The sequence below is a fragment of the Nerophis lumbriciformis genome, linkage group LG16, assembly GCF_033978685.3.
Source record: "Nerophis lumbriciformis linkage group LG16, RoL_Nlum_v2.1, whole genome shotgun sequence".
Lineage (NCBI taxonomy): Eukaryota > Metazoa > Chordata > Actinopteri > Syngnathiformes > Syngnathidae > Nerophis > Nerophis lumbriciformis.
This window is the reverse complement of record NC_084563.2, coordinates 28,096,043-28,111,429: the sequence shown is the minus strand read 5'-3', so window position 1 is coordinate 28,111,429 and position 15,387 is coordinate 28,096,043. Positions and strand designations below refer to the sequence as shown.

General features: G+C 40.6%; 2 protein-coding genes across 3 annotated transcripts in view; one reads left to right on the top strand and one right to left on the bottom strand.

Moving 5' to 3' along the window:
• Positions 1-630: 630 nt before the first annotated feature.
• On the bottom strand, positions 631-6,016 carry dctn6 (dynactin subunit 6). Its single transcript, XM_061976912.2, has 7 exons — positions 5,906-6,016; positions 3,930-3,994; positions 3,734-3,839; positions 1,828-1,913; positions 1,630-1,677; positions 941-1,083; positions 631-882 (listed from the first exon to the last, which is right to left on the bottom strand). The coding sequence occupies exons 1-7, from the start codon at positions 5,932-5,934 to the stop codon at positions 790-792; spliced, it is 570 nt and encodes a 189-aa protein (XP_061832896.1). The 5' UTR covers positions 5,935-6,016; the 3' UTR covers positions 631-789.
• Positions 6,017-6,114: 98 nt separating this feature from the next.
• Positions 6,115-15,387, top strand: part of hgsnat (heparan-alpha-glucosaminide N-acetyltransferase) — a 74,582-nt gene continuing 65,309 nt past the window's right edge. The window contains exons 1-3 of one of the 2 annotated variants that reach the window (XM_061976906.2): positions 6,115-6,432; positions 11,386-11,504; positions 14,536-14,663. In XM_061976906.2, the coding sequence (XP_061832890.1) occupies positions 6,366-6,432; positions 11,386-11,504; positions 14,536-14,663 (314 nt within the window). In that variant the 5' untranslated portion in view covers positions 6,115-6,365. Of the gene's footprint in view, positions 6,433-6,799; positions 6,930-11,385; positions 11,505-14,535; positions 14,664-15,387 lie in introns of those variants that run through there. The other variant, XM_061976907.2, reaches the window with a different exon arrangement.

The following is a 15,387-nucleotide window of genomic DNA, read 5'->3' as shown; positions in this document are numbered from 1 at the left end:
CTTTTGGAGCAACATAAGTTTCCATCCAAGCAACGTTATCATGGACGCCCCTGCTTATTTCAGCAGGACAATGCCAAGCCACGTGTTACAACAGCGTGGCTTCATAGTAAAAGAGTGCGGGTACTAGACTGGCCTGCCTGTAGTCCAGACATTGAAAATGTGTGAAGGCTAAAATATGAGAAGGGAGACTGTGGAACAACTTAAGCTGTACATCAAGCAAGAATGGGAAAGAATTCCACTTCAAAAATGTGTCTCCTCAGTTCCCAAACCTTTACTGAGTGTTGTTAAAAGGAAAGGCCATGTAACACACTGGTAAAAATGCCCCTCTGACAACTTTTTTGCAATGTGTTGCTGCCATTAAATTCTAACTTCATGATTATTTGCTAAAAAATAAAAGTTTGTCAGTGTGAACATGAAATATCTTGTCTTTGCAGTCTATTCAATTGAATAGAAGATGAAAAGGATTTGTTGTATTCTCTTTTTATTTACCATTTACACAACGTGACAACTTCACTGCTCTTGTAGAACAGCCAGCAAATGAGCTGTATGAAAGGCAAATAGTTTGGTTACTGCGAGGTTGTGACCTGAAAAAGAAGAACATTTATACTTGAGGAATGACAGCAGGCAGCATGAGTGCAAAAGTAAGCATGTTTAATGGTCATTAGTGAGGATCATGGCTTGCAGTGGTTAGCAAAAGTACTGCTGAAAGTCAAGTATTATTAGCAAAGAAGTCAAGTATCATATAGCTTGACTATTGGAATATTGCAGCATTGAAAGTTGACTAGGACTTTAGTTGGCAGCATGAATACTTTTAACAGTTTTCTTCAAGTGATGGTAGTTGGGCAGAATCTTCATGAGGAAGTCCAACTGCAGGGTTTGTGGCTGAAAGAGAGGAGAACATGAAGACTGATGTTGTGACCATGTTGTCACACCACCGTACCTGTGGTCTCTCCGTCTGCACCCGCCTCATACACCCTGCACCGTAGATGACCGTGTTCTCAGGTATGACCTCACAGGTGTTCACCTGGCAGAAGGCCCCGATGATGCAGCCGCTGGTGAGGATGACGTTCCTTCCGACGTCAGCTGGGACATGACACAAGTACCAGTGATTTCCATGTCTGTGATACTAAGTAAGTACCAGTGATCTCCATGTCTGTAATACTAAGTAAGTACCAGTGATCTCCATGTCTGTGATACTGATCTCCATGTCTGTGATACTAAGTAAGTACCAGTGATCTCCATGTCTGTGATACTAAGTAAGTACCAGTGATCTCCATGTCTGCGATACTAAGTAAGTACCAGTGATCTCCATGTCTGTAATATTAAGTAAGTACCAGTGATCTCCATGTCTGTGATACTGATCTCCATGTCTGTGATACTAAGTAAGTGCCAGTGATCTCCATGTCTGTGATACTAAGTAAGTACCAGTGATCTCCATGTCTGCGATACTAAGTAAGTACCAGTGATCTCCATGTCTGCGATAATAAGTAAGTACCAGTGATCTCCATGTCTGTGATACTAAGTAAGTACCAGTGATCTCCATGTCTGTGATAATAAGTACCAGTGATCTCCATGTCTGTGATACTAAGTAAGTACCAGTGATCTCCATGTCTGTGATAGTCAGCCCACCTTTTGATTCGATCACGTTGTTGTCTCCAATCTTCAGTGCTTGGGACACTGGGCCAGCAGTTAAGGCACAACTTTACAGACAGAAGACTAGGGTTGTACACTATACTGGTACTAGTATAGTATCACGGTATTAATGAATCAAAAACAGTACAATGCTCTGTTTGAAAAGTACAGAAGTAGAAGTAGTGAAAAGGATACTACAACCAACTTCAAAAACATTGTTGATGCCGATGGTCATGGTCTTTGGCTCCATTTCAACATCGGGCATGATGTTCTCTGGGTAACTGTTACATTCACATAACATAACTATTACATTCAACAACTATTACATTCACATAACATAACTATTACATTCAACAACTATTACATTCAAATAACATAACTATTACATTCACATAACATATCCAGTGTTTCCCCCAGAAAATGTGTTAGTTAAGGTGGTGACTCTCCAGGGAGAGGGGACCGGGGAAGGTTGTGGGTGGGTGTAAGGATCGGTGTAACTCGGCCTGTTGCCATCACGTCTCCACCTCCTTGCTGCCACCACAGCCTGGGGGGCAATAGACTACAGCCTGGGGGGGCAATAGACTACAGCCTGGGGGGGGGGGGGGCAATAGACTACAGCCTGGGGGGCAATAGACCACAGACTGTGGTGAAGTAGGCCGGCTTCGTCGCGTGAAGAAGCCTACAACTTTTGGTTGTGTTTTCCGCTCCATTTGCTGAATGGCAATATACGATATATATCTCGATATTTTTTCCGTAAAGTAAAAACAAAACAGTCCTAGTTTCCTGAGGCTTACTAAGTCAAAATAATGACATACAAAGTTAAATGAATGACTTACTGTAAGTAAGCGTTTGCAATAAGCGTTTGAAAAAAAGATAGCAATAGGAGAGACTATTCATCCCTGAACACCATGGAGTTCACGTAGGATTTATGATGCACTTAGATTATTATATCAACTATCAGAGACAGAAACTCTTCATTTAACATAATGTCCTTTTTTGCTGCTTCAGCACAGCTCAATCAACACAGAAAAAGGTAAAGTGAAATAACTTAGTTGTTAATTGTAGGTCAATAATGCTTGTCTTTCTCTCAGACAGACACACACGCAGCGAGCTAACGTTACGCTAAAAGCTAATTAGCCTTCACCTCAAGGACTGCGAGCGAGCTGAGCTGCCGTTTATGTTTCTAGAAGGTCAACAGGCTCATAGTGATGTTACTAGTAGTTGACTGAGAGGTGTTTATTATAATCTGGGGAGAGTCCGCTGCATTATGCTTACCTGCTAAACACCTTTCTGCTCAATCCACCGTCTCACCTCTCTGCCTGTGCCGTGAGCACTGACTACATGTGCTCTGAATACACACTGCTGATTGGCTGTTACATGTGCTCTGAATACACACTGCTGATTGGCTGTTACATGTGCTCTGAATACACACTGCTGATTGGCTGTTACATGTGCTCTGAATACACACTGCTGATTGGCTGTTACATGCGCTCTGAATACACACTGCTGATTGGCTGTTACATGTGCTCTGAATACACACTGCTGATTGGCTGTTACATGCGCTCTGAATACACACTGCTGATTGGCTGTTACATGTGCTCTGAATACACACTGCTGATTGGCTGTTACGTGTGCTCTGAATACACACTGCTGATTGGCTGTTACATGTGCTCTGAATACACACTGCTGATTGGCTGTTACCGCTCTGCGTGTAACCAATCAGATGGTTGTGTGGGTGGGACAATGCTGGGTGCTGCAGAGACTACTGACAGAGAGAACTAAGAGGATCAGCTTTTTAAAACTTTGGTTTAGGCGGTGGCTCTTTGTTGTTAAGGCGGAGCACTGCGGGAAACCCTGACAACTATTACATTCACATAACATAACTATTATATTCACATAACATAACTATTACATAACTATTATATTCATATTACACAACTATTACATTCACATAACATAACTATTATATTCACATAACATAACTATTACATAACTATTATATTCACATAACATAACTATTACATTCAAATAACATAACTATTATTGACTATTACATTCAAATAATCATTCAAGGTGTTTGCATTCCAATGACGTCATCTACCTGTTGATGATGACAGCTTGTTCTTCTATTAAATTGCCTTCTCCAATAACAATGGGCCCTGCTTCTGCAATGATGCGTGCTTTGGGATGCACCACCGTCCTTGGACCTGAGTGACCAGAAGAATATTTCAAATGTGTAAAGACATTTGTCTATAAATGTAATAATAATGTTGTTGTTGAAGAGAAAGCACTCTTACCTATGGTCACATCCCCTCTGATCTCACTCTCTACACACACAACTGCTCCTGCAGCTATTTTCACACTGAAAATATCATGACATCTGTCTGTTAATGTCACATATAATGCCATGTTCATGTAAATGTGCTGTATAATGCCAACTTCATGTAACTGTGCTGTATAATGTCAACTTCATGTAAATGTGCTGTATAATGTCAACTTCATGTAAATGTGCTGTATAATGTCAACTTCATGTAAATGTGCTATATAATGTCAACTTCATGTAAATGTGCTGTATAATGTCAACTTCATGTAAATGTGCTGTATAATGTCAACTTCATGTGGTGTATAATGTCAACTTCATGTAAATGTGCTGTATAATGTCAACTTCATGTAAATGTGGTGTATAATGTCAACTTCATGTAAATGTGGTGTATAATGTCAACTTCATGTAAATGTTGTGTATAATGTCAACTTCATGTAAATGTGTATAATGTCAAGTTAATGTGGCGTATAATGTCAAGTAAGGCTGGGCGATATATATCGATATGCGCAATATATCGCGGGTTTGTCTCTGTGCGATATAGAAAATGACTATATCGTGATATTGGAGTATGTTCTCACGCAGTTGCTTTTAGCTGCGGGCATTACACTACAGACTCTTCTCACTCTTTCTTGTCTCTCCTTCTCACAGACAGCAAGCGCAGCTTCTACATACGTCACATACTGTCACATCATACGTCACATACTGTCACGTCATACGTCAAGAGGTAGCACCATGGGTAACATGAGCTGTGATGCTAGCGGTAATATGAGCCAAAGAAGGTGCGAATCTGGTAACAAATGAAGGAACAATTAATTCCCCCAAAAACAGCAGGGGGTCCATCGTCTGCCGGTGGTTTGGCTTCAAGTGGGAATATGTCGAACAGACAACCGTAATTTGTCAAGTGTGGGGCGAAAGCGTTGCTATAAAAAGTAGCATTACTGCTAATATGTAGCATCATTTGAAAAGTCACCTACTAGACAATGAAGAGTATTTAAACTCTGCATGTCAACATCTCCGTTCGGTGCCACAAGTCCACACCATCAAAATGCCGAGGCAAACATTTCCAGATCAACACCGTATGAAAAAAGTAGTGATTTTTTTAGTTGTGATTTCCTTCTCTGCATGAAAGTTTAAAAGTAGCATATATTAATGCAGTATGAAGAAGAATGTTTTAATGTAGACACATAGAATCATCATACTGCTCTCATTATATGCATCAAGTGTTCATTCAAGGCTAAGGCAAAATATCCACATATATATGGTGTATGGTGACATGGACTAAACATATCCACATATATATGGTGTATGGTGACATGGACTAAACATATCCACATATATATGGTGTATGGTGACATGGACTAAACATATCCACATATATATGGTGTATGGTGACATGGACTAAACATATCCACATATATATGATGTATGGTGACATGGACTAAACATATCCACATATATATGATGTATGGTGACATGGACTAAACATATCCACATATATATGGTGTATGGTGACATGGACTAAACATATCCACATATATATGGTGTATGGTGACATGGACTAAACATATCCACATATATATGGTGTATTGCGATATGGCCTTAAAATATCGCGATATTCAAAAAAGGCCATATCGCCCAGCCCTAATGTCAAGTTAATGTTAATGTGGTGTATAATGTCAAGTTAATTTTAATGTGATGTATAATGTCAAGTTAATTTTAATGTGATGTATAATGTCAAGTTATTGTGATGTATAATGTAAAGTTAATGTCAATGTGATGTAGAAATGGGCAACAATGACACTAAAGTAGCTTAGCTAGCTCACGTCGCCTTCTAACATTCCAGCAACACTTCAATAAGGATGTTAGCTACGACCATTGAATACAACATTATGGACACAATATTACCCTTTTTTACGACCATTTAATACAAGATCAGGGACACACTAGTACCTTTTCTGGGCGTTTTGTTTATCCGTCATTTTAATGCTGAAGGGAGGCGCCGCACTCGACTGCTCTACAATTGATTTGACAACCTAGCCGCCATTGACGTTAACGCGCATGCGCCGTACTTGACTGCTCGGCAATCGAATTGACAACCTAGCCGCCATTGACGTTAACGCGCATGCGCTACATTTGTCTCCGCGTATATTTGTAATAATATTACTTTTTAATATTTTAATCAAAGATAAATATTGAATGTGTGTGAGCGGGTGGGTAGACAGCACAATAATGACTAGACAGCACAATAATGAGTACAACAGCACACTATGTGGTGGGACATGTTGTACTTTGACCCTTCTCGCTTGCCGTCGCTGCAAAGAAGCCAAGCCGTGATTGAGATGGGAAGAAAGAGAAAATCCCCACACTGACTTTGAGTGACAGAGAATCATGTGCGACACATGACAGAGACATGGCGCAACATCACTTCTTTTATCTGGCTGTAATGGCCGTGTGTGTGGCTCCTTTGGCAGCGGGACGTAAGTTACTCACCGACTTAGCACTTAGCTTGGAAGCTAACTGCTAACATGTCTTAACTGCATTTCTAAATGGATAATATATACATACTCTCTGCTTATATATGTATAATATATACACACTCCCAAACACTAACTGTAAGGAGAAAGTAAGCATATTTCATTTATTTAAAAGATGACTGAGACTTTTCATAAAAGAAGCAAACTTCATGAATGTTTTTGTGACCAACAAGTATGTGCTCCAAACAACAAGTACCGGTATGTGCTCCAATCACGACATCACACAAAAATAAGAGTTGTAGAAATGATTGTAAAGTCATGACATGATGTTCTTTACACGTGTATGTACACCACAGTATATTCGTCACATTAAAGCAGCTCACATGTTTTTTTTGCAAGCATTAACCCTTTCTCTCTCTCGCTGTGCTCAATATTTGTAATATATTCTCTTCAAATTCCTCATGCTTCTTAAATTCCACCCAGGAACTCAATTCTTTGAGGTATGTTTGGCTTTATAAGAGGACAATGAAATAGTCAATCAATGATGTCATCAGTTTACAGAGAGTGTGGTCATTACAAAGACTAAAAAGAACTTCTACTTTCTCTTTGTGTGTGTGCACTTGAAGGATGTGAAAAGATACAAACCCTGTTTCTATATTAGTTGGGAAATTGTGTTAGATGTAAATATAAACGGAATACAATGATTTGCAAATCCTTTTCAAGCCATATTCAGTTGAATATGCTACAAAGACAACATATTTGATGTTCAAACTCATAAACATTTTTTTTTTTGTTGCAAATAATCATTAACTTTAGAATTTGATGGCAGCAACACGTGACAAAGAAGTTGGGAAAGGTGGCAATAAATACTGATAAAGTTGAGGAATGCTCATCAAACACTTATTTGGAACATCCCACAGGTGTGCGGGCTAATTGGGAACAGGTGGATGCCATGATTGGGTATAAAAGTAGATTCCATGAAATGCTCAGTCTTTCACAAACAAGGATGGGGCGAGAGTCACCACTTTGTCAACAAATGCCTGAGCAAATTGTTGAAGAATTTTAAGAAAAACCTTTCCTTTTTTTTTCTTTTTTTTTGTCCTGTACAGCTTCTCAGGCAAATCATATAGTTGATGTAGATGATCATATAGTAGATGTAGATGATCATATAGTAGATGTAGATGATCATATAGTAGATGTAGATGATCATATAGTAGATGTAGATGATCATATAGTTGATGTAAATGCCCATGTCGGCTGTTCAGATTTACTTTACAAAAGAGAAGTGTAGGATACTTCTCTTGTTGCCTTATTTGTATTTGACTTTATTAAATGTATTTATATTATCATTTGGTGCAGCCGGGCCGGAGCAGGAGGGGATAGAAAGAGAAAAAAAGAAGACAGAGGGGGAAATTGTGGGGACAAGAGGGGGATTAGACAGACAACAACAACAACAACAACAATAGAACAACATCAGCAAATAGGATATGTACAAATATGATGGTAAAAGTGATAGCAAATAAGCAGTTAGCGAAAATAAACAATACAGAAATGACAATGAGCATTATTACACTACAAATGGAGCAATACAGATACCAATAGAAATAGCGCTATTGATAATGAACAATGCCAATAATTTACCTCTATTATCAACAATACAGTTGTTCAAATGCAACAAAACATATACGTAATGATAACTTGAGTCACGAAATAATTTAAAAAAATGGAGGGGAAGAAAGAAAAGCAACCTACATTAACCTTGTAGATTGTTATAGTAACAATAGATTAAGCTTTGTCAGTGTGCCATGTGTTATACCCAGTTTACCCTAGGGCAACAACGTTAATATATGTTTGATGAAACGTGATTATGTGCATGAGTGTACGTATGTATATGTACAGTATGTGTACAGTATGTGTATATGTTTGTACAGTGAATATATATGTACAGTATGTTTTGATTGATTGATTGAGACTTTTATTAGTAGGTTGCACAGTGAAGTACATATTCCGTACAATTGACCACTAAATGGTAACACCCCAATAAGTTTTTCAACTTGTTTAAGTCGGGGTCCACTTAAATTGATTCATGATACAGATATATACTATCATCATAATACAGTCATCACACAAGATAATCACATTGAATTATTTACAATCCGGGGTGTGGAGGGGGGGGGGTTAGGTTTGGTTGCTATCATCAGTCATGAAAAATTGAGAACAGAGAAATGGATATTGGAACAGTGTCGGTCTGACTTGGTAGGATATGGACAGCAAGTAGTGGGCAGAGAGAGAGAGAGAGAGAGAGAGAGAGAGAGAGACAGAGAGAGAGAGAGAGAGAGAGAATGTATGTATGTACAGTGAATGTATATGTACATGTGTGTGTGTATATGTTTGTACAGTGAATGTATATGTACAGAATGTGTATATGTGTTTGTACAGTGAATGTATATCTACAGTATTTGTATATATGTTTGTACAGTGAATGTATATGTACAGACGTGTATATGTGTTTGTACAGTGAATGTATATGTACAGTATGTGTCTGTTTGTATATTGTGCGTGTGGCTGTACGAACTTTGAGTATGTAAATATGTACTGTATTTGTGTATGTATGTGGGAGCGTAGGTACGTATGTATGTATGTATGTATGTATGTATGTATGTATGTGAGTATATGTGAATTTGTATGTACAATATATTCAACTCCCAGTGTGCGTGGGAGCCAGAGCACGGCCCCAGCCTCCCCGAGAGCCCAACCCACAAACAGTAGGTGTGGTGCCCAGAGAACCAGGGACCACTTCCCCCCACACAGCCAAGCCGGCCAGCGACCGGAACCCCAGAGCCCGGCCCACTGCGCCGCCCGCAAGGGTCAGCAGCAGGCCGCAGACAGACACACCCGGCAGAGGACAAGGCACGAGAAAAGCAGGGGACAGCCAGACCCCAAGCCAGCGAGAGACCACACCCCACACGGGCAGAAAGGCGGGACGCCCCGCCCGGGGGGCCCAGAGACTCCCCACAACCGGACGGGAAGACTGCCTCCGCCCCACCGGCAACCGGGCCCCCACGAGCCCACCCCCCCACCCCTGGAGAGCGCGGCAAGGCCATCCCCCGGCCACCCCACCCAAATTGGCCGCCGCAGGACCACCCGGCACAGGGCTACGGGAACCACCCACCCCACCCGCAGGGACCCCAACGATGGAGATGGAACAACCAGCAACCGCCCCGCCAAGTTCCCCCCTGAGGGAGGGGGAAAATAAGAAAATAATATTAATAAAATATATTAAAAATTAAATAAATAAAACTTTCACGGTGGCAGAGGGGTTAGTGCATCTGCCTCACAATACGAAGGTCCTGAGTAGTCTTGGGTTCAATCCCGGGCTCGGGATCTTTCTGTGTGGAGTTTGCATGTCCTCCCCGTGACTGCGTGGGTTCCCTCCGGGTACTCCGGCTTCCTCCCACTTCCAAAGACATGCACCTGGGGATAAGTTGATTGGCAACACTGAATTGGCCCTAGTGTGTGGATGTGAGTGTGAATGTTGTCTGTCTATCTGTGTTGGCCCTGCGATGAGGTGGCGACTTGTCCAGGGTGTACCCCGCCTTCCGCCCGATTGTAGCTGAGATAGGCTCCAGCGCCCCCCGCGACCCCAAAGGGAATAAGCGGTAGAAAATGGATGGATGGAATTTTTAAAAAAAAGAATTAAAAGAAGATCACAGACATGCTGACACACAAGGTCACTACCCAGCAACTGGCCGACTCATAGCACCTCGAAAAAAAAGAAAGAAAGAAAACCTTTCTCAACCAGCTATCGCAAAGAATTTAGGGATTTTACCATCTACGCTCCGTAATATCATCAAAGGGTTCAGAGAATCTGGAGAAATCACTGCACGTAAGCAGCTAAGCCCGTGACCTTCCATCCCTCAGGCTGTACTGCATCAACAAGTGACATCAGTGTGTAAAGGATATCACCACATGGGCTCAGGAACATTCAGAAACACACTGTCAGTAAATACAGTTGGTCGCTACATCTGTAAGTGCAAGTTAAAACTCTCCTATGCAAGGCGAAAACCGTTTATCAACAACACCCAGAAACGCCGCCGGCTTCGCTGGGCCTGAGCTCATCTAAGATGGACTGATACAAAGTGGAAAAGTGTTCTGTGGTCTGACGAGTCCACATTTCAAATTGTTTTTGTAAACTGTGGACGTCGTGTCCTCCGGACCAAAGAGGAAAAGAACCATCCGGATTGTTCTAGGCGCAAAGTGTAAAAGGCAGCATGTGTGATGGTATGGGGGTGTATTAGTGGCCAAGACATGGGTAACTTACACATCTGTGAAGGCACCATTAATGCTGAAAGGTACATACAGGTTTTGGAGCAACATATGTTGCCATCCAAGCAACGTTACCATGGACGCCCCTGCTTATTTCAGCAAGACGATGCCAAGCCACGTGTTACATCAACGTGGCTTCATAGTAAAAGAGTGCGGGTACTAGACTGGCCTGCCTGTAGTCCAGACCTGTCTCCCATTGAAAATGTGTGGCGCATTATGAAGCCTAAAATAGCACAACGGAGACCCCCGGACTGTTGAACAACTTAAGCTGTACATCAAGCAAGAATGGGAAAGAATTCCACCTGAGAAGCTTCAAAAATGTGTCTCCTCAGTTCCCAAACCTTTACTGAGTGTTGTTAAAAGGAAAGGCCATGTAACGCAGTGGTGAACATGCCCTTTTCCTAACTTCTTTGTCACGTGTTGCAGCCATGAAATTCTAAGTTAATTATTATTTGCAAAAAATAAATAAAGTTTATGAGTTTGAACATCAAATATGTTGTCTTTGTAGCATATTCAACTGAATATGGCTTGAAAAGGATTTGCAAATCATTGTATTCCGTTTATATTTACATCTAACACAATTTCCCAACTCATATGGACACGGGGTTTGTACTTGTGATGTTTCTGCAGCTGCTGCGTCTCCCTACAAGCAACACGGGAGCCTAAAGATGGACCAAGCCGTCCTGACGGTCATCAATCAGCTGGACACGGATGTTGTCGTGTCCTGGCTGTCTGAGCGCTGCTACCAGGTACACTTCTTCACTTACTTTGCAACAACATCTGAAAATATTTACACTCAGGGGCCACATTGAGAGAAACATATACACACATTTATCTGTACAGTATGTGTGTTGGGCTCCCGTTTTTTCAGGAACACTAATAGCAGAAGTCACAATGTCCCATAGAGTTCTACAAAAGTTATGACAGACCACCTCAAAAAAACACAATGGAATTTCACAGTTTTTTACTGAATGAGACACCCAGAGTGGACATGAAAATAAAGAATATGGTATTTACAATATTAACTATGAACAATAAAAGAGTGAATATTAACAACATGTTGACTTCTCAGACCAGCTCCTCCATAGTTGTGTATCTTTTACAATCACGCAAAACACAACAAAGTGGAATAAACACCTACAATATGATTTATTATTACTTTTATGCAGACATTTGTTGTACAAATGTGTCATTACAGACAAAATGGAGGTAGCAAGCAGACTTAACACCTTTTTCACCAGCATAGCCACAACTCTTGTCAACAAGCTGTCCCACCACTCTGGTCGCTTTGGTGTAGAACACATTAGAGCCTTCTACACAAAGCTAGGAGTAATCAACAACATGCGCTGCTGACCTGTCTCCACTCGGGTTGGTCTCCTGTTGATCTCCTGCTGGCCCCACTATGGACTGGACTCTCACTACTATGTTAGATCCACTATGGACTGGACTCTCACTACTATGTTAGATCCACTATGGACTGGACTCTCACTATTATGTTAGATCCACTATGGACTGGACTCTCACTACTATGTTAGATCCACTAAGGACTGGACTCTCACTACTATATTAGATCCACTAAGGACTGGACTCTCACTACTATGTTAGATCCACTATGGACTGGACTCTCACTATTATGTTAGATCCACTATGGACTGGACTCTCACTATTATGTTAGATCCACTATGGACTGGACTCTCACACTATTATGTTAGATCCACTATGGACTGGACTCTCACTACTATGTTAGATCCACTAAGGACTGGACTCTAACTACTATATTAGATCCACTAAGGACTGGACTCTCACTACTATGTTAGATCCACTATGGACTGGACTCTCACTATTATGTTAGATCCACTATGGACTGAACTCTCACTACTATGTTAGATCCACTAAGGACTGGACTCTCACTACTATATTAGATCCACTAAGGACTGGACTCTCACTACTATGTTAGATCCACTAAGGGCTGTTCTTTCACAATATTATGTCACTCCACATCCATTGCTTTCGGTCTCCCCTAGAGAGAGAGGGGGTTACCCACATATGCGGTTTCTCATAGTCATTCACATCCACGTCCCTTATGTGGATGTCGTTGTGGCTTGTACAGCCCTTTGAGACTTTTGTGATTTAGGGCTATATAAATAAACATTGATTGATTGATTGAATCAATCAATCAATCTTCCTGACACATGTGTTTGGTGTTGGCTGTTCTGAAAACAAGCCCCGCCCACTCTGCTTAGTACCTGGTCTGAGCTGCTGTGACCTAGATTACTGTAATAACTTCTATAACACTCAAAATATCACTGGGGCGGTATAGCTTGGTTGGTAGAGTGCCAGCAACTTGAGGGTTCCAGGTTCGATCCTCGCTTCCGCCATCCTAGTCACTGCCGTTGTGTCCTTGGGCAAGACACTTTACCCACCTGCTCCCAGTGCCACCCACACTGCTTTACCGGTAAATGTAACTTACATATTGGCTTTCACTATGTAAAGCGCTTTGAGTCACTAGAGAAAAAATGTAATTCACTTCACTTAACTGTAATAACTCCTATAACACTCATAATATTACTGTAATAACTCCTATAACACTCATAATATTACTGTAATAACTCCTATAACACTCAAAATATTACAGTAACAACTCCTATAACACTCATAATATTACAGTAATAACTCCTATAACACTCATAATATTACAGTAATAACTCCTATAACACTCATATTACTGTAATAACTCCTATAACACTCATAATATTACTGTAATAACTCCTATAACACTCAAAATATTACAGTAACAACTCCTATAACACTCATAATATTACTGTAATAACTCCTATAACACTCATAATATTACTGTAATAACTCCTATAACACTCATAATATTACTGTAATAACTCCTATAACACTCAAAATATTACAGTAACAACTCCTATAACACTCATAATATTACAGTAATAACTCCTATAACACTCATAATATTACAGTAATAACTCCTATAACACTCATAATATTACTGTAATAACTCCTATAACACTGAAAAGTGCAGATTTGAAGCATTGAAAGACTTAGTCATTTAGAAAGATGACATAATGGTGCCTACACTTCTGTTGTAAATAAATGATGTAGATGTAGAACATCTGGTGGGCTGGTTGAAAATGTTAATGGGCCGCATGTGTACTTTGTCCTGGTCTGGTCTAACTGGATTTAGTTTTCATCGACTACATTCCTCAACATTCCAGTCAACTAAAATATGAGAAGACATCTTTGGAAAAGTGGTTTTAAAACAATTACATTCATTCATTTTCTACCGCTTGTCCCTCTGCACTCGGGCGGGAGGAGGGGTAGATCCTGGACAAGGAGGGCAGGGTAGACCCTGGATAGGGGAAACAGGGTAGACCCTGGACAAGGAAGGCCCCTCTCCCACACTACTTTGATTTAGCCCCGCCCCTCTCCACACTACTATGATTTAGCCCCGCCCCTCTCCCACACTACTATGATTTAGCCCCGCCCCTCTCCCACACACTACTGTGATTGGATGACTTGTCCCATGCAAAATAGAATTGGATTTTGTCTGTCAACCTTTTGGACTCAGTTTTATTATTTTGTCGTTGTTTTCATTCGCTATCGTCTTATATTCATCATGGGAAATAGTTTGTTGACCACAACTAAGTTAAGTTAAGTCAACTTAGTTGTCCAGATGAACATTCACAGTCCACAGTAAACATGTGCAAGGTTGTGAAGATGTGTGAAAGTAACCTTGTGTTGATGTTGTATGTCCAGTGTCTCTATCAGCAGCTGGGTGTAGTCCCTGCTAGGACCAGTCCAGACCACAACAACTCCCAGGACTTCCTGCTCAGCAGCCAGCATGCAATCACTCTACAAGTCAACAGCAGCCTGCTACTCTGCACGTGAGTCAACTAACTCTTTAGCAACCACATACACTAGTCTTCATCTTTGTCAACTAACTCTTTAGCAACTACATAGTCTTCATCTTTGTCAACTAACTTTATCAACTACATAGTCTTCATCTTTGTCAACTAACTCTTTATCAACTACATAGTGTTCATCTTTATCAACTAACTCTTTATCAACCACATAGTCTTCATCTTTGTCAACTAACTTTATCAACCACATAGTCTTCATCTTTGTCAACGAACTCTTTATCAACTACATAGTCTTCATCTTTGTCAACTAACTATTTATCAACCACATAGTCTTCATCTTTGTCAACTAACGCTTTATCAACTACACAGTCTTCAGCTTTGTCAACTAACTCTTTATCAACCACATACAGTTGTCTTCATCTTTGTCAACTAACTCTTTATCAACCACATAGTCTTCATCTTTGTCAACTAACTCTTTATCAACTACATAGTCTTCATCTTTGTCAAGTGCTTGTCAACTAACTCTTTAGCAACCACATGGTCTTCATGTTTGTCAAATAAGTCTTTATAAACCACATAGTCTTCATGTTTGTCAACTAACTCTTTATCAACTACATAGTCTTCATCTTTGTCAAGTGCTTGTCAACTAACTCTTTATCAACCACATGGTCTTCATGTCTGTCAAGTGTTGAAGTGTGTTGACTTCAGTCTGCTCCTCAAGTGAAGAGCAAGACCTTCCTGAAAGAAT

Coding starts and splice junctions, on each gene's coding strand:
- dctn6 (XM_061976912.2), bottom strand. CDS start 5,934: ATGACGGATAAACAAAACGCCCAGAAAAG. Junction 3,995..5,905: donor AAACAAAACGCCCAGAAAAG/GTACTAGTGTGT, acceptor TGATATTTTCAG/TGTGAAAATAGCTGCAGGAG. Junction 3,840..3,929: donor CAGAGGGGATGTGACCATAG/GTAAGAGTGCTT, acceptor CTGGTCACTCAG/GTCCAAGGACGGTGGTGCAT.